The sequence below is a fragment of the Malaclemys terrapin genome, chromosome 21 (assembly GCF_027887155.1).
Source record: "Malaclemys terrapin pileata isolate rMalTer1 chromosome 21, rMalTer1.hap1, whole genome shotgun sequence".
Classification (NCBI taxonomy): Eukaryota; Metazoa; Chordata; order Testudines; family Emydidae; genus Malaclemys; species Malaclemys terrapin.
In genome coordinates, this window is record NC_071525.1 from 9,590,292 (window position 1) to 9,615,525 (window position 25,234).

A 25,234-nucleotide genomic window follows, 5' to 3' on the forward strand; every position below is an offset into this window, starting at 1 on the left:
AGGCAGTAGCTGGGTCTACAGTGGCTATACCAGGGTTTAGGTTGGCTTAACTATGGGTATGTCTACACTGCGAAGTTGTCGACAAATCCATTTGTGTTTTGTAAAGCACTGTAAATCGCTCCTGTCTCCTCCTTTTACAGCTGGGGTTATTGAGACTTGAAGGGGGAGTGATGCGACCAAGCTCATCGAGCCAGGGACAGTTTGGGAATTTCCAGGCTGACTAGGAGATTAAGTGAGGCAACTCCCATTAGAACAAACGGGAGTTTGACTAAATCCCATGTGAAAATCTCACCTGGGGATCTGACTCCCAGTCTTGGGCTTTGGCCACAAAGCCACCGTGCCTTGGGAAAGCCGTGTCTGCCCTGTGCTCTAGCAGCCTGGAGAAGGTCCCCATCATTTGGGACACGGACAAAGCACTAGAAATTGCACAGTAGGGACCATGGCAGCAGGTGAAGTTTCCCCTTGGGGAGGCTAGCCCCTCTGCCCCGCCTCTTCCAGCTGAGGCCACACCCCTGCTTGCTGCTCTCAGCCCCCCTGTGGCCCAGGGAGAGTGGGGGGCTGAGAGCTCGGTTGGGGCCACTGTAGGGGGAGGGGGACTGAGAGCTCGGGGGGGGGGGGGGGGGAGCTGCGAGCTCCGAACCCAGAACCTCTCCCCAGTGCCGCCCCTTCCATGGGCCCACCCCATTTCGCCCCTTCCCCCACTCCCATTCCACCCACGGCTGCACCTCATTCCATCCTTTTCCCCCATGGCCCGGCCCCATTCTGCCCCAACTCTGCCTGTTCTCCCTTAGGCCCTGCCCCCCGCTCGCTCCTTCCTTCTTCCCTGCGGCCCCGAGACTAGAAAAGCTCTGTGGCCCTACCAGGGCCGCAGCAGCAGTGGGGGGAGATTTTTCCATGGGCCCCAAATCTGCCACTGCTCCCTGACCTGTTCAGTAAATCCATTGGGGGGAAAGGAGTCCTCTGCTGCAGTGTGAGCTCTGCAGCTCCTCCCAGGGAGCCAGGTTACCCCGTCTCACTCCCCTCCTGTGTCTGTGGTCAGCCTGGGTAGGAGACTGGATAGAGGGTGTTGGCAGAAGGAAGTGTGCAAAAGGAGACCTGCTGAGGCACTGTCTGGTGTCTGATAGCGGAGGGGTGCCTGACTCTCATCAGCAATCTCAAGGTCCTTCTGGATTCTCAGGGAGTGGCAGTGGCCCATGTCGACCTTCTCTATCTATAGCGAACAGGAGATTGCACCTTCGCCTGCCAGTGACCATCTGTGCCCTTGGCCTCTCCGGGCTGGAGGGAGCTCAGTGTAGGACTGCTCTGGGATTTCACCCACAAACTCCAGTTGGGGAACATGCTGCTGCCCAGAACTACGTTCAGAGCAGTGCACCAGCTCCCTTTTGGGGCACAGGTACAATTCAGGGTATTGGTGAGAATCTTTAAACCTCTGAATTGTCAGGGCCCCAGCTCCCGGAAAGATCCCCTGGCCTAGCCCGTCATAGCCATGTGCGATCGCTTTTGTGTTCTGGCCTAGAACCAGCACAGAGTTTTCCCAGTGGAGGTCCCCATCCCATTTGAAACTTGCTGTTCATCGGAGCCAGAACCTCAGGGCTCTCAGAGTGTCTGTGCATTTGGTGGTGTTCCTGCCGAGACTAGGGCATTGTGGCTTCCAGCCCCAATGGCAATCACAATGTATTTATAGATCTAAGATTGCACTCACGTCAGGGACAATAGGTGCTATAAAAGTTCTGTAACTGCTAGAAACTGTGATTGCATAAGCAAAAATGACTGGTATGATGGCAAAGTGCAAAGCTGTCTGGGTGGAGCTAGGGACACAGAACAAACCTCTGTCCTACCCTTCTGTTCTGTTCCTCAGGATATTTTAAATAGGCCACCTCCTGCCTTCTCTGTTAGGCTTCCTATGTCTGCCTGCTTACAGAATAGGCCACTTCCAGAGATGGATTTCCTGTTAGCTGACAGGCGATGATGTTTAGGCGGAAAAGGACTCTGTTCCCTTCCACAGAGGCAAAGAGGAGAGAGCGGGGGGTGCAGGGGGAAGCTAGATGGCAGCAGGCTCTGTGACACTTAGCCGAAGCCAGGTCGGATGCTGGGGATGTTATCTGCAGCAAGAGTGGAAAACGCCGAGTGTTTCATTCTTCAATGAGAAGTCTCATAGTTGAACTATTCTAAAAATAATCGAGAGTGGTCAGTGCTGTCTCAGACCTGCCCGTGTCTTCACGACCAGGAACTCTCAGCCCAACACACATTGTGTCACCTCAGAGCGATCTCTGGAAAAATGAGTGTCAGGCTTCTTGCTGCTTAAAAATGCCTCCAAAGCATTTGAGAAATGTGGGCTTGTGATTTTCTTTTCTTTATGACATATGAAGGAGGCCTGGAAAGACCTTTTCCCTCCAAAAAATAATTGCTTGGTGCTTTTACCTTAATATCAGGGATGTCAAGTCGGGACTCCCCTGTGTTTGGTGCCGGACTTATAGGTGTTTTTGTGTTCTAGGTCAGGTGTTTTTGCTGTGAGTTTTGCGTTACCTGCAGGAGTGAGGGTGTGGAACCTTTAACAGAGGCTTCCTTTGTCCGAAATATTAGTCCTAGATGCTGTGAGCTGTGTGGTCTGCCTGCCCCAACCCTTTGGGAACTTGCCTCCTGCTCCATGGGGAAGAGGAACCAGCCTGTGCACACTTCAGTCAATTTGGGCTCTTTCTTGGTGGATCAGAGATAAGCTGAGTGGTTTTGTGTGGGGAGGAGGAGTGCTGCTGAGACTGGGGAGGCGATTTGGGGGGCAATTGTTTAAAGAGGAAGCGGGGAAGAAATCGGTATCTGTCTTGGCTTTAGATTGTAAGCGCTTTGGGGCAGGGACTGGTCTGTACGTGTGCAGTGTGTAGCCTAGTGGTCCTAGTGATCCTTGTTCAGCGTCGTAAGGCCTTACCGAATACAAACATTTAACTTTGTCTGAACAAAAACCAACCAGAAAGCAAAGCCTGAAGCAGTCTGACTAAAACCCCTTTCCCACAATGGGGTGCAGACCCTTGGCAACTACTGTAAGGGTAAGAGTTCTCCAAGAAAATGAGGTAGAGAAGAATGTTCTTAAGGTGTTGATCCTTCATAGGAGAGCTGAATCTCTGTGGGGTTGAGCTTGGCAGCTGTTCTGCTGGCTCTGGGATCACTTGGGGTCTGTGGCTTGTAAACAAACATCTCTCCTAATCGTATTTTTTCTCCTTCCCACAGGGTCCTTGATATCAGCCCAGGTCATGGACAAACAAACCATTCAAGTGCCTGAGAACAAGCGTAAGTGCAGAGTGCTAAATTAATAGATTCATAGATTCAAAGGCCTGAAGGGTCACTGTGATCTAGTCAGACCCACGCCATAGGTCTTCTCTGAATACATTCCTGTTAGAACTAGAGCAGATCTTCTGACAAAACGATTGATTTTAAAAATTGCCAGTGATGGAGCAGTTGTTGATTGCTGCCTGTGCAGTCAAGGTGTAGTTCCACCCACTGGCCTTTCCCAGCTGGGGAATGATCTCTGGCTGAGGGCTGGTCTACGCTGAAAACGTACATTGGCATAGCAACAGCTCTCAGGAGTATGAAAAATCCACCCCCCTGAGAGACATCTATGCCAACCTAAGCCCTGGTGTAGAGAGCACTTGGTGAATGAAGAATTATTCCGTTAAGCTAGCGACTGTCTCTCGGGGAGGTAGGTTAACTACAGTGACACGAGAATCCCTCCCTCGCTGTAGTGTCTGTGCTCAAGCGCTCACCCTGACAAACTGCTACTGTGGCCCTGTTTCCTTCCAGCAGAAGTCAGTGTAGTGATCTTTAGGAGCACTGATGGCTTGGAGCTCACAAACTGCAAAGATTATCCCTGGGTTGGTTCCTGCCAGCTGGTTTGGTTCAGTTGTTTTCAGCTTTGTGAAACGGACCCTTGTACAGCACCAGCTATGTATATATATATTACTGGTTTAGATGTGATTCTCTTTGCACATATTGAATGTGATCTAGTCATGACAGCTTGTTCCTAAGATGTTGTAAGGTCAGCTCTTCTTCGACTTGGTGTCCGTGTGGATTCCACTGCAGCTGCACGTGCGTCTCGTGGGCATAAGTTCGGTTTCTTTTGAATAGCTGAGTTTGTTGGAGCTACTTATCATCTTCCTCCTCCTTTCCGGCCCCTTTGTGTTCCTGTTTAAGGGCATAAAAGGCAGAGCAGACGCGATCCTCCCTCACTTCCCTTTGATGCCCATGGCAGCAAGATGGGACTGAATGAACGTCTGACCCACTGTTCCCCTAACTGAAAAAATCTTCATCTTCACACTCCTTTCATGTGGACATTTAAAAAAAAAAAAAAAAAAAAAAGTTAGTGAGGACCCCTCCCCCTCATACCTCATGCAAGCTGCCACATCTCAAGGCGGACTTCAAAATCTGCCTATCCTGTGATGGACTCATGCCTGTCAAGGATGGACACAATCAAGGCAGCTTCTGCCTATGGGAGAGCCACCTCCCGGATCGGTGCTTTGTGGGCAAGTCCATTTCATCCAGGACCTGCAAATCTAGGGACGCTCTGCTCAGGCGGCATATGCTGGAGCAGTCCACATGGGTCACTTCAGACACAGAAGTGACGGCCATTACCAGTGTCAGGCTAGTTTAGCCAGTATCGGCCAGCGCTCTCTTGAGCATAGGTCATGCTTCAGGATTGAGCACTGGACAAAAGGTGAAGAGAGTATCGGCAGAGCTGGCACAAGTGACTTTGATGCCAACCACTTCAATATTGGCAAAGGCCTCTTCACCGAAAGCCGCGGTACTGATGCTCTTGGCATGGACGGCCCTAGTGTCCGCATCGGTCACTCTGGCGCAGGTTTCCCAGGCAGTAAAGGTGGCATCCGTGCCTGTACATAAAGATGAGATGCACTCGTGGGACTGGACAGAGCCCATATGTAACCCCAAACGTGAAGGAAGGTCTCAGGAGGAAACAAAACATTTGTTCAAAGTACCGAGCATCTGAGTCCTCGACATAGGCCGTTAATGGCACAGGGAATGAGGGACCCAGCACCAGTCTTGGCACAGGTGTCTGCTCTGGAGTAATCTGGATCATCTCCAGACATGTTCCCTGTGTGGCCCCAATGGCACATCGCCTGATGACACTGCTGTTCGAAGAGATACTCCTCCTCACCTAACCCATGTACTCCTCCTTGCTCAAATTGAGTAGAGAGCCCCTTCTTCCTTTGGAGTGAGACCCTGTGACCAGAGTCTCAGGGGAGCCAACTGAGGTCACTGTGAACTGCAGAGAATGGGGCAGACAACCCCCAAAGCTGGTGGATATTCCAATACCTAAATTTACCAAACCAGCATAAAACAGCTTCTACAACACCTCACTGGTTACCCAGAAGCCAACAACACAGGTCCCTTAAATCAACCCAGCCTTAGGCCTCCCCCAAGACACGCAAGTCAGATATGATGAGGATTACTGAAAATCTTATTTGTCATACAAATAAGTTCTACCAGTCCCAAAGGATTGGACACATTACCTCCCAGGTTAACGAATATTTCAGATCTTACCCAAATACACGCTTACAGCCAATTCTTATTAACCAACAAACATTTATTAAAAAAGAGAGTGAGTGTATTGGTTAAAAGATCAGTATCCATATAGTCATGAGTACAATTCTTGAGATTCAGATTCATAGCAGAGATGGTGAGCTTTGTAGTTGCAAAGAGTTTTCAGAATTTGTGCATAGGTTATAGTCCAATGTTTATATTCAGGGTGGTTCAGTCAGGACTAGGATCTCCATCTCCATCTTTTCCTAAGCATTACCAGTAACATGTTGATTTAGTTGGTGTTGGTCCTGCTTTGAGCAGGGGGTTGGACTTGATGACCTCCTGAGGTCCCTTCCAACCCTGATATTCTATTATTCTAATTAGCTACATGGATTTACATAAGGCAGTTTATCCATTAGGCAGTCTATCACAAACTTTAAAGTGACATATAGACAGTGACATTATTTCACCCAAGACCCATCTAAATGTTAATATTCCCTTTTGATCTCTGAATCAACAGCTATAGTGACAGACAGGAACTGACTGTTTACATGGCTAACATTAAACAAGATATAAGTAAACATAAAATTAGTATCACCTTTACTTTCTAACAACATAGGCTAGAACTTTGAAATGCAAATCTATCTGCCATGGAATGGCCCTAATTACCATTCACATACTCTTCTAACATGTCTCTAAAGGTTGGCTTTGGGTTATATAGCCTGCAAGCTGCTTAACCCTTTCTGGCCATGTGTCATATTTTGTATAAGATTTGCTGCAATTATAAAGCAGTGGTAGCAACAATGGTTTGCATGGTCCGATTTTAATCGGATAACATCACAGACCCCAAGGAGGTTGCTGGGGAGCCTAGTTACCCATATGGCATCGCCTTATCCTTTCTGGGGACCATCAGCTCTTGTGTCTGGGAGCAAGATCCCTCTCCCATGTTTCCAGAAAGGAGGTGATCCCGTTCCCCAGTGGCATCATTAACCAGGCCATCCACACCAGAACCACACATGGGCCCACAGGAGCAGGAAGCAAGGGAGGGATCGCAATGACCCCCAGCTCCACTCAAGGACAAGGCAGTGACACCAGCCCCGGCCCCAGCGATTGATTTTAAAGCTTTTCAAGACCTTCTTTCCTGCATTGCAGATACCTTGGATACTGGGACTATATTTATACAAGAGAAGTCTTTATTTTGAGCACCATGATGCTGGCCAGAATCACCCTTCCTATTAACAAGGGGCTCCTGGAACTGGCTAAAGGACTGTGGCAAATGCCGGGCACTTTTCCTCCCACTTTGAAAAGGGTGGAGAACAGATACCAGTGCCCCCAAAGGGCTTTGAACACACTTATGTCCATCCAAATGCAGAGTTCCTGGCTGTTGCGGCAGCACAGGAGAAATCATAGTCCACGAAAGGCATGCCTAATGACAGACCCCGAAAGTTGGATCTCCATGGACACAAGGCATACTCATCAGCCTCACTCCAGCTGGCAAATTACCAGACCCTGTTCACCAAATACACCTTTCTCATTAGAAATGAGTGACCCTCTCCCAATCCAAGATCCCTCAAGATAACAAGGACGAGTTGAAAGAAATAATCAAGGAAGGGCCATATGGTCAGGAGAGCATCCCTACAGGCGGCCAAGAACACATCTGATATGGCCACGGTCGTCACTACGAGACGGGCCTTGTGGGTACAGGCCATGATAGACGGCCTGCCCTTTAATGGGATGGAGCTCTTCAGTGAGAAAACAAATGAAGTATTCCAGTCCCTCAAGGAAAGCTCTGTGGTTTTTATGGATTTACACACCTAAAGGAACCCTTACAAGTAGCAGCCCAAGCAGAGACAGAGGACACCATCCTACTACTGGGATCAACAGCCAGAGTACCCACAAAGAAAGAATCCCAGATACTCCTGGGGGCACCCATCACCTCAGTGTACCAGACTCCCTCTGAGGCAGCGGATTTGACAGGAGTTTTGGGAGTTGCATTGGAGTCAGTGTGGAGCTTGCGTCCACCTTCAGGAACCGCCTTTCCCCTTTCCACTGGGCCTGGGCAGCCATCAGAGCCAACAAATGGGTGCTAGAAATTGCCCGTGGCTCCCCTATCCATTTCCACGCATTACCCCCTGCCCCATCCTTCTTCAGGGATCCTTGTCATGAGAACCTATTATAAACAGAAGTGTACTAGTTGCTTCATCTCTTCTATGGCATGTAGGTACCTATGGAGCACTGAGGAAGAATATTATACTCTTTTCAGAGTAGCAGTCGTGTTAGTCTGTATCCGCAAAAAGAGCAGGAGTACTTGTGGCACCTTAGAGACTAACAAATTTATTAGAGCATAAGCTTTCGTGGACTATGCATCCGAAGAAGTGGGCTGTAGTCCACGAAAGCTTATGCTCTAATAAATTTGTTAGTCTCTAAGATGCCACAAGTACTCCTGTTCTTATTATACTCTTGTTATATACCTTATTCTGAAGAAGAAAGGAGTTTTCGTCCTATTCAAACTTCATCCTAGACCTGAGAAGATTGGACACATACATGAGCCCAAGTCAGGATGGTGACGTTTGCCTCCATCATTGCATCTCTTCAGGCTCAAGGCTGGTTGGTGGCTCTCTGCTGACATGACATGTACTTCCACATAGCCATCCATCCGTCTCACAGGAAGCACCTAGGGCTCCCAGTGGGGGCCCCATCATTATCAGTGCAACTTTCTGCCCTTTGGACTCTCCGTGGCACTAAGTCTTCACAAAGTGCCTTGCGGTAGCAAAGGCTCATTCACGACTACCCTCAGCTCGACGGCTGGATGATCGGGGGCAGATCCCAGGAGGAAATGGCGGAATCCATTCATTTTTCTGTCAAACCATATGATCTTGTACTAGATTGGGGTGTATCTGTACTAGCTGGAATATATTTGCATAAATATCTAGTGCCTAGTACACTAGCAACAACTTTGACAAGTTCGTGTACTGAATAGTGAACTTACAAGCATCTGCTTTAATACATGGCCTGACTTTTTGGCTCACGGCCTCTGGAGTCTTTCTGCACTCAAAGCAATACTATAGTAGTTTTGGTGAGTATTGAATCTTTGAAATTCAAGTACTTCTTGTTCTAGAGATTTCAGTGTCCATGTCTCAGATGAAATGTAGATGAAAGTTTGGGGCTTAATAGCTGTTGTATCGGAGCATAATGATGAGGTTCAGGGTGGAGATAATGACTGAGCCCTAACGATGATTGAATTAGTACAGAATCGGGAATGGCCTCTGGCAAGTTGAACTACTAAATCTAGGGTAAAACTTTCAAAAAGTGCCTACGTGGCCAGGTTGTCAAATGTATTTAGGTGCTTATTGATGCAGATTGGTGCCTAGTGGGTGTTCAAAAGCACCTAGGTGGGCTGGAAATAGAACTTCCATTGCTTTCACTTTTACAAATCCCACTCGGTGCCTCCCTGCATCTTTAGGTACCTAAATACCTTTGAAAATCTGGCCCTAAGTGATTTAAAAGCTCCTAAGTCATTTGGGCATGTTTTGAAATTTTTACCCCTATTTTGTTTTTTTAAAATGTCAGTTGCCAGTGATAACTCCATCTCTAGTCTCCCAGGCATTCAAGAAGGAGCGAAATGTAGCTCCACTCTGCTTCAGACTGTCAATACGATGTCCGTTTTCTAATTTGTTGTTAATTTTGGATTGACACTTACAGGAACACTGATTTGTAATCTAGTAAATCTCAATGAGTGCCCAGTAGTTTCAGATACAATTCTTGTCCCTGCTAGTTTCTGCAGCTTCACAATCAATTTCCTATTTTAAGTTTTCATAAGTGAATTTCTGCCCTTTTCCTGATTGAAAGACCCACATAAACTGACCAGACAAGGCAGCATTGAAACGGACTATACCCAAAGTGCTGCCAAATGCACAAAGTGAACAAAAAAGCTCATTAATGTTTTTGTTCCAGTGATTTTAGTATTGCATGTCAGCAGTAGGCTGCATTTTCAGACCCATGTGACTTTAAGATGGTGGCCCTCAAGAAATGGTAGACTTTTAAGGCCAGAAGGGACCATTAGATCATCTATTCTGACCTCCTGCATCACACAGACCAGAGAATTTCACCCACTTACCCTTATATTGAGCCCAATCACTTGTTTGGCTAAAGCATCTCTTCCAGCAAGGCAGACGGGCCGGATTTGAAGGCCTCAAGAGTTGAGGAATCCATCGCTTCCCTGGATGGTTCCAATGGTTAATCACTCTTTTAAAAACAATACAATATTGTGAACAGGTCTGGCTTTTTCCAGCCATTGGTGGTTCTTCTGCCTTTCTGTACCCAAGAGCCCTTTAGTGTATTCCCCCCCCGAGAACGTACTTATATGCCATAATCATGTTAGCTGGCAATCTTGTTTTCAATGAACTAAACCGCTCTTTAAGCCTCTCACTATTAGGCATTTTTTCCAGCCCTTTGGATTCAGGAAGGATGATCCCTTCCACTACGCTGTAATTAGTCCTGGGTATAAATGAAAATCTGGCTCCCAGTCCATTTTAAAACAAATATGTTCGTGGCTTAGCTCTGCCAAGTGTTTACAAATAGGATCTTATTACATGACATTACCTTTGGGGTACAGTGCAAATGCTGACTTATTGCTGTTTCTTTCCAGCAATTGATCTACCCTGTACTGCGTACGTATCGCAAAGCGGAACACCCAGGGTCGAGTGGAAGTTTGAAAAGGGCTCTTCAATAGTGCTGTTCTACTATGATTCGAAATTCACAGGTACGTGAGTCCATTGTACGGAATGTCTGAGGGCCCCTTTACGGTCTCTGGGCCAGGTGTTGGATAAGCACAGGTTATACCAGCTGGTTGCAGCATCTGAGGCAGGGTGGATTGCTTTAAATTATTGATTTTTATCTTGTTTTGCATTTGTACTTTTTAGTTATTTTCAGTGGTGGCGTCAGCATGGGTTGATGGGTTCACTTGGACCCACAGATATCCTGAAGCCAAGGGTGCAAATACAGAAATACGTTGTTTCCCAGCCCGATGTGAATGGGAGGCCCCAGTGGGTGCATAAGGGGAGGGGGAATGGGGGAAAATATGTCGCAGAGTGAGCCTGCCCTCCACCCATCCTGCAACATCAGCTTCTGCCTTCCTGCCCCGGGTGTTGTGACCTGGTGCATGGGGTAGCGGCACTCCTCAGGTTTTGCCTTGTCTAATCAAGGGGCCAAACCTGAGTGGTGCTACAACCCCATGCACCAGGTCACAATGCCTGGAGTAGGAAGCCGGGCCCTGCCTTGCAAGACATGAGCCACTGCTGTAGGTAGGGTTGCCAGGTGTCCGGTTTTCGACTGGAACATTTATTATATAGCTTAACATACATTTCTTCAAATTCTTAAAGATTACATTTTTTATTGTTTGAAAATGGGGAATTATGCATTTCTTAATTTAATTTAATTAAATTAATGGAGATCTCCTATCTCCTAGAACTGGAAGGGACCTTGAAAGGTCATCGAGTCCAGCCCCCTGCCTTCACTAGCAGGACCAAGTACTGATTTTGCCCCAGATCCCTAAGTGGCCCCCTCACAACCCTGGGTTTAGCAGGCCAATGCTCAAACCACTGAGCTATCCCTCCCTAGCATTTTTTGTGATTGATTTGTGTCAAGCTCTGTTCGGATGGAGATTGGAATTCAAATAAAAAGGCACAAAATCAGCATTTAAACATTTTTTTTAAGCAGTTAAATAAAACTGCCTTCCATGCACTGGATAAATAAGAAACGTTTGACAGTATGTTTAGCATTTAAAACTGATTTATTAAACAAAGTATTATCTGTAGATTAGCGAATTGAACTGATTGTTTCTGGTCACCATGGCAAGATTTTAGAGCTAGTAGATCTCATTCTCTTACAGCTACTTTTTATTCATAGACTGCAGGAAGAAAACAAGCTTTTCTGCTTTTTCAGCTCCCAATCGGTTTAATGAATGAATGAGTTATTCAGATGAATTAGTTAATAAACTGAAATGGGGGAAAAAAAAATTCTCTCTGCATGTGCAGAAGAAGCTACTGCTGTCCAAAGCTGGTTCAAGACTTTAGCGTGTGACTTCCACCAGTTCAGTGATCTGACTTTCTTTAAAACGTCAGCAGTGAACATACTGTTCATTTTTTAAAAGTTTAATTTAAATGATTTTAATAGACGATAGTAAGTTTGGCCTTAATACAGGTGGTAATCATTTCAAATTTATTTTTAAATAGGTTTATTTTTGAAAATAATTCTGTATCCAATTTAAATTAAAAACTTTTTAAAATCATTGATTTTATCCACCCTGATCCGAAGTGAGGTCTTTAGCTTGGGTCCTTCTGAACCAGTTCAGTCTGTAACTTCCCAATACGGGCAGGAAGCCACAGGCATTGGCAGCAGTTACCCCGATTCAGCTACTGTTTCCCGCAGTGCAGTGCTTCACCTCTGGAAATTAGCCAGAAGTGCCTTCTCCTAGTGACAGAGCTGGACCCTGTGGGGTAGGTGTTTCAGGAATCCCAGCATGCACTGACGCTTCCATGGCTGAGCTGTGGTGTACAGATGTGCTGAGGTGTTACGAAGACAGGCGAGAACCAACCAGCCATTTTGTGTCCTCTGTCCTAGCGATGGCTTCCTCGCCTTCTGCAGACCCCTTTGTCGCTCAGCCATGTCAGCTGAACAGCTTGAGAACAGTCTTTTAATGTGACTGGGGTAACCACACACAGCGTTCTAGATTGCTTTGCCTGGAATCAGCTTTACCACTGCTAACTAATTTCTTAAAAAGCACCGAGCACTCGTGGGAAAAGCTACGAGGAAAGAAATGGGGTGGAGTAACCTGCTCACTAGCTAGTCCATATCCGCCAGCAGCACAGCATAACAGAACCTATCCCTTAAACCCTGCAACAAACCCCTCCATCCCCCGGCCAGCTGTGATTGGGCTGGCTTGGCTATTGGACGTAGGGGCGTGTAGCTTCCTTCTGCAATGGGGAGACCTCTTGTTGTATTTGAACTGAACCCCATTTAATCAGCTCTTCTTACTCTGCTCTGAGGCTGGTTCATGGGGCTGCCCTTCCTCCCCTTCTCCACACCAGCAGCCTGTTCTGGCTCTCACTTGTATTCCTCCACCTCCAAGTGCTCTCAGCTTCTCACTGTCTCCCCTTTCTCTGCAGACCCCTACAAAGACCGTGCTAAATACTCACCCACAAGGATTAGTTTCTCTTCGGTGACTCGGAAGGACACGGGGAAGTACACCTGCGAAGTCTTCTGGCCCGGGAGCGGGGGCAGTGACCAACTAAGAAAGTCAGAAGTTGACCTCATCGTCCAAGGTACTATTGCCTTCCTGTAATTACAACTTGGGACCGGTTGCCATGGCTAAAGTTCCAGGGCTTCTAGTCGCGGAGAGAGGGGGCCCCTGGGGGCATGTTGCCAATTGTGGGCAAGGAGTGTGTTTTCATAGAGTTTAAGATTCGAAGGGAGCACTATGAACTTCTAACCTGCGTGGTACAGACCGGGGAACCTCCCCACTGACTCCTGCCGCAAGAAGGGTAGTATTTTTCCCTACTAAGAGTCCAATGGCTTATTTGAACAATGTTGCTCTCCGCACACCATGGTATCATCAGTGGATAGCAAACTAGCCTGAGGTCACTGAAACAAGACTTTTTCCACATTGGACTTAGACTGTAGGGAAGCCTCAATCGTCTAAACCTGGTTCTCTGAAATTCTCACCCATGTCCCCTGACCACGGACCTGCAGGGCCAGAGGGGCGCATGAATGGAGCTTTAGGGCCTTGCTTAGAGCAGCGTCAGTCCTGCTGGAATAGAGCCATGGAATAAGGCTGCTTTGGGCAGTGGCAAGTATCCTGTAATCCAGTCAGGCTAGCCAGGTTCGAAGGGGGGCCCTGGGGAAAGCCTAATGCCCGGATTATCCAATGGTTTCAAAAGCCTCCAGTTCTGTTGGCTCCGCATCTTCAGAACCATTAAACACAACTGGTTCTCGAGGACTGCCTCGCACGGGTCAATGCGTAGCCCATTATGTGGCAATGAAGAAACAATCCTAGCTACACGGGGGCACCATTATTTCTGTAACACGCACTCAGGAAGTCTGACACTGTAACTGTTCCCCCTGCTGACGTGGGCAAGTCCATGCTTATCTTGCATTACATGCGAATGTCATTTAAGCAGAGATCCCCCTTCATACAGATGTGCTGTCAGTCCACTTCTTCACACCTTGAAGACTCACTGTCAGCACCAATCTGAACCTTGGGTGTATTGTCTGCAGAGACCAATGGAGACTGACCAGTCCTCCCCCCAGAACTGGTCCCTTCATGGCTGGGCTGAGGTCCCTGGCAAAAGATTAGGGGGGGAAGATTACACTACTTTTACAGTGCCTGTTCTGTGGCCGTACCCAGAGCCTCACTCACAAATGCTGTCAGTCTAGCACCTTTCACCAGCGCTGCGAAATCAGTCACCGAATGGGAGCCCAGTGTTGGACCAAACTCTGTTTCCTTCCTTCAGGATCGCAGCACTTTTGGTCAAACATTTTGTTTCTACAAGTTGCTCCATCAAAGTGGGAGGGACGCTGGTTTCACCCACGCGGCCAGCATCGCACCTTTCACCTGTCAGCAGGGTGGCTACTGCCCCCAGCAGGGCTTGTAGTCAAAGCATTAATTTCTGGTCAGTGACACTTCTCCCCACGTGCACTTGCCATTTATGTTGAACGCCGGGCACCTGATTCTGTCTCCCTGCTCTTCGTACAGTCGTTTGCACCAGAACCCCGAGAGCTGCTCTGATTTAGTTGCATTCCACACCCATTTTATTGTGGTTTAAATGGCTGCCCAGGGAGCAGGGCAATGGAAGAGCCAGCCCAGTGAGTGCCATTAATCCTCTATTGAATTAAAGGGCAGCTGGTTCAGAACCCACGCAAGGAACTGCTGCTCTCTGTGGAACGTGTCCCAGGAGATCCAGACAATAGTGTGGCTGGGTTTTAAAGAAAAGTCCACTACTATTTGGAGTTGTGCTGACATGAGTAGAATCAAGCTTCAGGGCAGCACAGGATCTCTGCATGGGTCAGGAAGGAACCGCTTTTCACTCCTTCCCCATCGCAATGAAAGGTGCATTGTCGGGGGATGACAGTTACACTGGCCTGAGCTCTGGAACGTCGCTGATCAGCCCTGGAGCAGTGCCAGGAAAGCCCTGCCAATGGAAGAGGCCCAGCCACTGACTTAGTTCACGAGTCAACGGACTGTCAAGCTAGACATGGCTGCTGCTTGCCATTTACTTCACTTAAAATGAGCTGGTCATTTGTTTGCCTTCGTGTCACTGAGCAGGACCTCGAGTCTAATCCGGCCAGTCATGGGTTAATAAGCACAACTTAATAAATGCACATGACCGCGTCTTGGGTGTGTTTAGGGCGGGGGGTCACAGCGGTGGGTTCAAAGCTCTGTAAGGTCATCTGTAACATGTGCCTCTTTGCCTTCTCCATTGGCAGTGCCTCCCTCCAAGCCCGTTGCCAAGGTGCCCACCTCGGTGACAATCGGCAACAAAGCTGTGCTGTCGTGCACAGAAACAGATGGCTCTCCACCCCCTACCTTCCAGTGGTACAGGGACAACATCCTGATGCCCTCCAACCCCAAGATCAGTGAGAAATTCAGGAACTCCTCCTACACGATCGACCCCAAGACAGGAGTGCTGGTACGCGCTGGGGAGGGGGCTGCCTGACTCGTGGGGAGTTCACACCTCTGTCTATGCCTCCCTCACGCCTTCTTTCCCACTCCAGACGATTGAGCCCGTAACCAGCTTCGACACGGGGGATTATTTTTGCGAGGCTCAGAACAACGTCGGGATCGCTCAGAAATCGGAAGCCATCCACTTGGAAGCCAGTAAGGAAAGGGGGGCTTGCAGTCCCTGCATGTGGGTGGTTGTGTGCGCACGTCTGCACTGGGCTCTTTGGAAGTCACTTGCAAGCTTGCAATAGCTAGTGTTGTCACTGCCCCTTCCCCGGCCTCCTGCAGCTACTCCCTGTACTGGCTGCGATAGATTAAAGGTTGGACAGTGCCCAAGTGTCTTGATGGGAAAACAGGCATGTGCTTTGCTGGAAGGGGCGGGGAGAGCCTGGAACCAGAAGCTCATTGGGCTGCCCTGCTAAAAGAGCAACCTTCGCAGAGAACGGAGTCTCCTGAGAGCCGACAAGTGGTTCTTGGCATGTCCCGCCTCCTACATGACCTCCGGAGCTGGGCCTTGGTACAGACAGTCCCAGAGGAGGCTCCCGCCCTAGCCTAGTGCACTCTGGGATTGGGAGTGCCAGAGGTTGGGGATAGGTGTGTTTGCCGGGCCCAGCTCCGGTGACAAGCATTCCAACCATCCCCTCCTCTGAAAAGCTACCGTGCTGTCAGCCCCCATTCCCTGGAGTTGCCCAAGCCATCCTGTTTTCCCCCCTTGGTCTGGTTTTAGCCCTTCGCAACATTAGAGCCATACAGCGGAGCTCAGACTGCAGATCTTCGGGTGCCAGGTCCATGCCGGTGCTCCCTTCCCAAGCCCTGGCCAGTTCCCCTCTGAATGCCTGTCGACTTTGTATCAGGGCAGGGCTGAGCTCACCGGAACCAAATAGCAAAGCAGCAGAACAGGGAGGGGTGAGGCCCGGCAGCCCTTGGCGTGGCTCGCAGGCTCGTCCCAGGCTAAGCTGGCCGTGGAATGTTGCCGTTCTCAGCCGCTGCCCTTTCTGCTGCCACTTCCCGATAGGTGGAAGCAGCTAGCACCAAGCGCTGACTCCAGCTGTGCGGCGAGGGGCTGGTGACAGCGGGGCAGGAAGAAATGGAGGTGGGTGGAGCAGGCTGGGAGCTGTCTTAGCGTGAAGGGAGCCGTGAATGGGACAGCAGCAGGGTTATAATTACAGAACCCGCGTCCGTGTGTCTCCCCTCCCTCCACCCCTCCGGCTGGGTACCCTGGTGCAGACTCCTCACCCCTAGCTGCTTAAATCCATTCAAGGCAACTGAGACAGGGTGATTCCACCTTGAAGGAAGGTGGGCTCCAGTCTCCCCCGGTGACTGCAACTAGACAGGTTAAATCCTTTGCTGGTGTCACTCTCCCACGGGGGCAGTTGCAGATGTGAAAGCGTTTGGGATCCTGTGGCCTGCAGGGGGAATCTGTCCGCATAAGATCTCCGCATGCCGCGCTGACGTCATTCTCTCACCCAGCTGAAGTCAACGTGGGCGGTATCGTGGCAGCTGTGGTCGTGCTGCTAATCGTGCTGGCACTGGTTGCCTTCGGCATCTGGTTCGCCTACAGTCGTGGCTTTTTCAGCAGTAAGTATTAAGCTACCCACTTGGGCTGCGAACATACCTCTCCCCGCCCCCTTCCACTTGCGCTCAGCCACTCCCGTGGCCCTAGGCAGTTCCCCGGAGCCCCTGTCAATTCCCCTGCAGAAGCTAAGGCCCGCACCGCTGGGCAGGGTGCCAGGCAGGGTGCTGCAGGCTAATGAGCTCTGGCTGCTGCTGAAGAAGCTATTGGGAGGAGCCATTGCTCCCGACCAATATTTCGCTGGCGGCATCTACGCAGTGGGCTCCGTCTCCTGCTTGCCAGAAGCTTGCAGGCTACCTGCGATGCAGCAAACTTTGGCTGCCTTACCCCTTTCAATGATGAGGTGCTGCCTGCGGAGTTCTTGACCCTATTGGGCAGCTCTCCATCAAGCCGCCTTTGACTCAAGATGGAGCATTGCATGCTGGGAACTGCAGTTCCTGCCGGCTGCCTCTCTGGATTAAATGGCTGTGGTGCAGAGCTTGCTTGGCTGCGTCGTGGTCAGGCCTGTGCTCCCCCCTTCCGTGAATCTATCTCGCATCCCTGTGCGCATGTGACCTGTCTGCGCTTGGCCCAGCCAATTGAGTGCACTCTGAAAGCAGTGTGGCCCCGCGGAAGCCTGTGTTGCTGCCCACTGTAGCAGTGCCAGGGAGCCATCCCTTGGCAGCCGAGCGACACGTCCCATCTCCAACATTTAACCATCCTGTTTCTTCTTTTTCCCTTCCAGAGAGAAGAGGGTAAGTGGAACCTTGTACTCTGTTCAAGTGTGTGCCTTGTTTTCTGTCCGTCCTCCAAGCCTCTTCCATCCCTCTTGTGCTCCTGGCCTGCGGAGATCCTTCTAGCGCTGTGGAGTGGGTAGAGTATTCCCCTGGGGGGCAAGCACCAGGATTAGCCAGACTCAGCCACCTCCTCCATGGCAGTTTAAATGCAGCCTGGAATCTCTTCCTTGCAGCAGGTAGAGTGCAAGGTGCCAGCGCGTATGCCAAGCTCCTCCCTCACCCCACTGTGCCCCAGCGTAGCTGCTGTGTGACACATTGCTTCCCCCTTCTCTCTCAAACACCCCCTCCCTCCGCCGCCGGGTGGGATCTCTGGGTCAGGAACAGTGGGGAGACTTTGACCTTTCCTCTTGGACTAGGGCACATGTTTCTGCTGTCCCCACCATGGGTCACTCCTACCCTCTAAGGTCCGCACTGTCCTAGCTCTATTCCAGCAGCATCTTCCAGTTGAAGACAAGGACTAAGCCTCCATCAACGCCGTTTTCCCCACCCGAAAGGGTCAGCAGGTGGCATCTGGGTGGAGCACTGTCTTCCCCTGTTCCCCAGATGGCAGTGTTGTCTTGTGTCCCCACCTCTCGCTGGCCTGGTGAGCAAAAGGCTGCAGAAGAGTAGAGCAGGGCAGTATGCTGCCTCTAGGCCAGGCCAGGCATAGTCTCCTTCCCCTTACCCAGAAGAAGTCAACATCACAGGAGCAAATAGCACCTGCATGAGCTTGCAAATTCCCCCCTCCACAACTCTGCTTGTGTACCTGATCCATAGCCCCCCACCTATTTGGCCCTGGACTCCTCTTCCAGCTCTGCCAATACCCCTCTGTCCTGACCCTCCTCAGCCCTCACTTCTGTGCCAGTTCTGCTCCTGGCCTGATTATACCAAGTTACAAGTTGGTTCTAACATGGGGACTGAAGAGATCCCAAAATCCACTTGGCATCCAAAGCAGGCTGGGTATCAGGACTAGGCCTCTTAGCTGCCCTCCTCCCAATCCCGTCCTTGCGGTGTGCTGGGTATTGGATGGCGAAATAGGGATGGAAGGAAGAGGCCAGTCTGTAAAGCATTTCTCCTACCAGAGCTGGGGGAGGCTGTGCCTTGCCTGGTGGGAGTTGGGAGAGAAGGGGCAAATCAGGCACCTCCCATCTATCTTTTGGTGTGAAGTTTGATGTAGCCTGGTGGTTAACCTCAGCTGTCTGCTAACTTGCTTCCCCAACGTTGCTGTCTGTCTGGCCAACACTGGTGGGGTACAGTGGCACAGCTGGTGCTTGGGGTGTGGTCCGAGAGCGATCAGCCCTTGTGAAGTGTCTTAGTTTAATTCTTTCTCATTTTAGCAGCACCAATAAGCAAGTTATCTACAGCCAGCCGTCCAACCGGAGTGACGTAAGTAGAACTGCCAGCCAGGCGGCTTTGCTCTGGCAGCCCGGAAAGTCTTTTTTCCCCAAAGAAATAACTTTGTTCTTGGCTTCTTGAGTGTCAGGGCTGCGATCAAATCACCTGCAGGCCGGGACTGGTGCTTTGGCAACCCCTGAGAGAGGCAGGGTGTAACCCAGCCACAGAGCCTGCTTACAGCAGTGATCTGCCCACGCCTTGTGGGTTTTATGGAGCGTCCGAGACGCACCTCACCCAAAGCCAGTCCATGGAGGGAAGGACAAACTGGTGGATGCATACTTCACCTGACAAGCTCAGTTCATTTGCTGGACATAGCTGATGGTTCGAAGCTTGTCCATGTGTTGCCAGCCCAGTGTCAGTTCCTGGCTAATGACTTGCACCAAGACTGTCTGACCTTGAGAGGAAGGATGGCCCAGTGGTTCGAGCACTAACCAGGCACTCGGCGGACCTGGATTCAATTCCTCGCTCTATCACACTCCGATGTACGACTGCGGGCACGTCTCTGAGGCTGTGTCTCCACTTAAACAGCTAGCTGCTGTTCTTCCATCGATCTAGTGCTGTCTACGCCGGGGGTTAGGTCAGCTTAACTGCATGGCTCCGGGTGCGGATTTTTCACACCTCCGAGCAACATAGCTGGTTCGACTTAACGTTTTGGTGTAGACTTGGCCTTAGTCTCTCTGGCCCAGACCCATCAAAGTATTGAGGCTCATAACTTCCACTGAAATGGAGCCTAAATACTTCTGTGGATCTGTGCCTCAGGTACCCAGTTCCCTGTGTAATGGGGATAATAGCACTGCCCTGCCCTGCCCCTGGGGGCTGTGAGGATAAATGCATGAAAAACCCTGAGGTGCTCAGATACTGTGATGACTTGCGCCAGATCAGTTATGTAGATAATTACTGTAACCACCGTATAAGTCAGGTAGGTAGATTCCCCAGCGTCCCAGACAGTAATCCTTCTGGGTGTGGTGGGAGTTGGTGTTCCACTCTTCCTTCAGTTTGCTGAAGGATCCTGTGTATCAGAGCCCATCAGTCACTGTCAGGCCTTTAAGACCTTCTGTTCAGTGTACATTTGATTCTCACCAATGCCTTTCCTCTAAGGCTTGAGCTAAAAATGGGGCATCTCTAAACTAGAGAAACTTATCTTATGTTTTGAGAGTTCAGAAGGGTAGAACCTGCCACTCAGCAAGGAGTTCCAAGTGCCTCCCCAGCACTGCCGGTGCGGCTGGCCCCTTGATACAGAGACGGTCCTGATACATTATCTCCAGCGGGGAAGATTTCTCTCTCGCCCCGAGTCGCCCTGCTCAGTCTAACACTGCAGCGCCACCATCCCCACCCCAGCGTTTACGTTTGGAGGTGCTAGTCAGTCATGATGAGTCCTGGCAAGAGATGTGTAAACGCATCTCCTTTTAGTGCCCCACCCAGTGAAAACCTGCTGTGCTGGCTATGTAACTTTCACGCCTTCCGCAACCTTGAGTCACCCTTAGATACCGAGCCAAATGTGCACGAAGGTCTCCAACAGGGCATCGTTCCCGGCTGTGTTAGGTGATTCTAGAGTCAGAGATTGAGGCTGGAAGAGACCATTCTGACCATCTGCATAACGCAGGCCACGGAATTCACCTGGTGAACCCTGCGTCAAGCCCATAACTTCTGGCTCAGCGAAAGCATCATGCCGGGGCCTCCTTGATGCCGCTAGCTGAGGAGGAATGGTGAAGGGCTGCTGTTAGTTTTCTTCCCCCCAGTTAGAGAACCAGTCAGTCTGGCAGCTGTGGTGCAGCTTACCAATGTCGCATGGAATGACAGAGCTACAGCCCTCGATTTTTAAAACGAAAACCATTCCCACAGACACACAACGTGGGGCAAGGGAGCTCCAGGGCATTGCTTGGCCATGCAAGCCATTAAATCAAGGACCTTTCAGTAATGCTATGCTACAGTCTCGACTAACCTTATTCATGTGCTAAATAGGCAAAGGCCCTCAAAGTGAAACTCCAATGCAAGAGTGTAAATTGAATGACTAATCAGTGCAGTAAGAAATAAGACTAATTTTTAGTGTCTGGGAGGTAATTAAACAATCAGCCAGAGGCCATTCTGAGAGTCAGATGGAGACTGGGACGCGGGAAGTGGTGTCTGCACGCGGAGTCTTTTCTGTCCTCAGACGGAGGGTAACACTTTCAAAAGCACCAAAGTTCTATTTTCAAAAGTGACGTAGATACTTAAGAGCCTACAGGCCAGATTTCTAAAGGATGTAGGTGCCTAAAGATGCAGATGTGTGCCTGGGTGCTTTTGGAAATCTCCCTCGGTTGCCTATCTGCATGTTCAGGCACCTAAACGCCATTAAAAACCTGGCCCCATGCACCTCCACCACTCTTGAAAATGGGACTTCAGAGCCGCTTAGCCAGGACTTTTTGCACAAAAATGTCAGGAAAATTCTGTCTTTGCTGAGAGTCCAGCACCATTTGCTGGTCTGGGGTAGGGAAAACAGGAGTTATTGCTAGTGGTAAAAGCCAGAGTCAGGATCTGGGAGTTCAAGGGTTCTGTTCCCAACTTGGTCCCTTACACCTACTGTGCCTCCACTTACAAATTTGTTAAATGGGTATAATATGTCGTGGTGGTGATTCAGTTGTTTAATAGCTTGGGATCCTTGGCTCAGGTATTACATACGTGCAACTGGTGCGTTCTGCTCTGTAAAGTGGTGAAGCCACTCGGGCCGCTTCCCCAGAACACAGGTAGATCTCCCATGGGCTCCACACAAGGCACAGGGGGACGTGTACTTGACAAGACCCAAACCCTGCGTGCTAGGGACACGGACTGATGCCGGAGATGGGCTGTGGGAGGAGTTACGAAGTTGATTCTCACACCGGGCTGGAATAACAGAGGGTGTTGCCAGGCCAAGTTTCTCCTAAGCGAACAGCCAGCTCTTCCCTGACACATGGCGGCTTTGCGATGAGAGAGGTTGAGCCCATAAACATAACGTCACCTGCAACCTAGTCTGTGCTTCTACCCAGAAAACCCAGTGCTCTCCTGCTGAGTCACTTGGCGTTAGATTTGCCCCCAAGAGCTCAGTCTAGGTAGACAGGCTAGACAAACAGGATGGGAGGGGAAACAAGCAGAGGTGACTTGCTCAAGGTGGGAGGCAGAGCAAGGACTGGGACCCAGGTCTCCCGATTCCCAGCCATCACGACTGTTTCTCCTTGGCCGCGCAGCACCATGAGCTTTTCTCTCCGAGGGGCTCGGGGACGGGGGCAAAGGGAGCAGGTTTGTTTTGAAGGATTCGCTGTAATTCATGTCCATGGGAATTCATTGTGTCTTTCTTTCACTTCCCCCAGGGAGAATTCAAACAGACCTCGTCCTTCCTGGTGTGACATTGGCCCTGGATTGGCTCCCCCTCTCCTGCCGACGTCCTGCCCCTTGCCCCATGAACTGCTGTAAATGTTCCGTGTGAATTACTGTAACTCACTGCGATTTTAACTATTTTTTTTTTAAAGTTTCACCTAGTGCCTTTTTAGTCCTGTTCTAGACTCTCCTTGTCCCCTAGAGTCGTGGGGCTGGAGTCTTGCCCGCTGCGCTACAGGTGACTTTGGTTTATGCAATCTTAATTTCCTAAGAGCGACAGGCGACAAACCCGGCTGCTGAACACAGCCAGCAGAGGGGCCCCCCTGCCACTTGCTGGCGTTGCAGATTGCTCACTCTGCTTTGGGGATGTCCGCTAGCACCGGGCTTCCCCAAGGAGGGTGAAATTCAGCCCGTGCGACAGGCCAGCATGAGGCCTTGCAGCGCTGTAGTGCCACTTACGCCTATCGGAGGGTTTGATGCTGCCAGAAGTGGCAGGCTGGGGAGCCCTGGTTATGCTAGAGCACTGAATGTAGGGCACACAAGTATATTTTTGTGACTGTAGAAGATTGTTGCGTGGTGTCCCCATCCCTGCCCCCACCGTCACTGCTGTACGAGTGTGTCAGGATGTCCTCTTTGTGGTGTCGGAACAGGTTGAATTCTACATCTCCCTGGAGCAGGAGGTGATTGGTGAGAAGGGATTAGGGGCATAGCAATGAGATCTAAGGGGACTTGCTCACCTCTCCCTTGGCCTGTGATTTGGTTGTGAGGCAGCAGAGAGAAAATCCAGTCCATGAGAAATCAAGAACTTCTTCCCACCGATTTACGGCCCTGCTTGAGCTCCGTTTCAGCCCAGTTTGACAGGGCCAGGAGAGCCTTCCAGAACAGCTTGGTTCAGTCTGGCGTTTTGGGCCCAAACCTTGATTGAAACCAGGTTGGCTGGCACGGCGTGGAGATGGAGTTCACACCCTGCCGTGGGCCATATCCAAAAGGTGCAGGGGGCCGCGGTGAGACCTAGCGATGCTCTGCAGGCTCTTGCCGTTCAGAGTTGTGGGGTGGATTTGGCTTTCTCGAGGGCGAAGTTCTGGGCCCTTCCTCAAGGCAGGCGCTCGTAAAGGCTTGGCGCTGAGTCGCCTTGTGCTGCTTCACCCTGCACTCCCCACAGCGACGCCGGTGCACCCAACTCTGGCTGGTGTGGCCAAGTGGCTGCTCGTGCTTGGGAGGAAGATGCAATCAGCTTTCACATTGTTAGTTCTTGGGTAGCGCTTTGTGTGGAAGATGTTCTACGGGGCCAACAGCTGTTCGACTGGCGACTGGGTGAGACGGCTAAAGGGGTGTAGGTGCCTTGTTATTCCCACTTACATTTAAGACCCTGCGGTGTGAAGGGGCCTTAGTGCAAATGAGACTCAGACCTGTAGGACTGAATGGGAAGAAGGTGAGTGGCTAGATCCCTGAGCACTCAGCCTTTAAATGCCTGTTGTAGGTGCCTCCTGAGCACTGAGCTAGGCAGACACCTACAGATCCTACGTCAGGGTAACAGACATCCTGACAATATCGGGATTGTCCCGGTATTAGGGGCTTTGTCTTATATACGCAACTACATCCCCCGCCATCCGTCAATCTCCCCCCTCCCTCCCCCGGGAAAAAAGTGTCCCAATTTTTCCAGTATCTGGTCACCCCAACCTCAGTCTGAATGGCAGGAGTTTCGAACCGCCACACATCTGGATCCATTGAGAAATAGGTGTAGGGAACGAGCCTGTTGCAGCCACAGAGCTGCCGTCTGGAGGGAGGAGGAAAGGGGCCACTGCCAGGCTGCGGTAGATGGTGCCTCGTCCGTGGAATCTGTATTGTTCTCTCCCGGGGCTCCAAAGCAGACTGGATCGGTTACCAGGAATAATGGAGGCTGGAATCAAATCCTTCACTTTGTTGGGTCACAGTGCGTAACCACCATGGCAAGAGCTCTCCAGGAGGCCAGACTCCTCTCCCAACAGCTGGACAGATTTAACTGTGCGGCTGCTTTTTATTACCGTTCAGCAAGAGAAACCTTGCCAGACCTTAACTTGAAAGCCTGAGACATGTAATAGTCACTTTTTAAATCGCTTTAAAATACTTTTGTAATTTTATCTATTTGTAACTGGAAATAAACCCTTTGGTTTGAGTTCAGTCTCCCTGAACATTTGGAAGGAGGAAGATGGGGCTGGCTTGCTCAGATGTGGAGTGGACTGCAGCTCTCCTGCCCCCTGCTGGTCAGTGGTGGAAGTGAAGGGACTGCACAGTAGTTCTATGCATCTAATACAGTGGTGATACTTAGACCTCAGTGGTTCAGGAGCCAAATTAGCAATCAACAATAGTACTCTTCATATTTAAACAGTATGACAGGGGAAATATTTAGTTTTCATATATTATTCTCCCAGCAAAATGACTGACCAAGTATTATTTTTTTATCAACTACAAATGGTGGTTAACATAGTAAAAGCATCCCGATTGGTTGTTAATTCATCACACGGCGTTTTAATTTCATGTGCTGCAAAGAGCCACAGGAGACGCATTAAAGAGCCACTCGTGAACCTCAGTCTGAGTATCACTGATCTAACAGCTGTGTTGGCATCCGAACTGGGAGTATATTTTGGGGGGTGGCGGGTGGGGGGCACCGTTACTCTTGATGGATTCAGGTTGAATTCAACAAATAGTTTTGGCTGGAAAAAGGTTTTTTGTGTTTTTTTTAATGTCAATATTTGTTTTTTATTTAGAAAAAGTGTATGGCTGAATTAGAAAACAAATGTAAAAAACACCAGAACGGGGCTGAGTTGAAAAGGAAACTCAAATTTCACTTGAGCCAACCAAAATGTTTGTTAATCCAGAGCAAGATTTTTCACTTGGACAACTTTTTTTTTTTTTTTAAGAATTGGATTTGGTTTGACTCCAACCTGATTCTTCTCC

General features: G+C 49.9%; 1 protein-coding gene across 1 annotated transcript in view; it reads left to right on the plus strand.

Annotated features, from left to right (window-relative positions):
* The window catches only part of F11R (F11 receptor), a 66,080-nt gene extending 41,628 nt beyond the window's left edge, over window positions 1-24,452 (plus strand). The window contains exons 2-10 of the mRNA XM_054010977.1: window positions 3,223-3,282; window positions 10,175-10,288; window positions 12,693-12,848; window positions 15,010-15,212; window positions 15,298-15,400; window positions 16,715-16,822; window positions 17,542-17,551; window positions 18,910-18,958; window positions 22,291-24,452. Of these exons, the coding sequence (XP_053866952.1) occupies window positions 3,223-3,282; window positions 10,175-10,288; window positions 12,693-12,848; window positions 15,010-15,212; window positions 15,298-15,400; window positions 16,715-16,822; window positions 17,542-17,551; window positions 18,910-18,958; window positions 22,291-22,326 (839 nt within the window). The 3' untranslated portion in view covers window positions 22,327-24,452. The remainder of the gene's footprint in view (window positions 1-3,222; window positions 3,283-10,174; window positions 10,289-12,692; window positions 12,849-15,009; window positions 15,213-15,297; window positions 15,401-16,714; window positions 16,823-17,541; window positions 17,552-18,909; window positions 18,959-22,290) is intronic.
* Window positions 24,453-25,234: the final 782 nt, after the last annotated feature.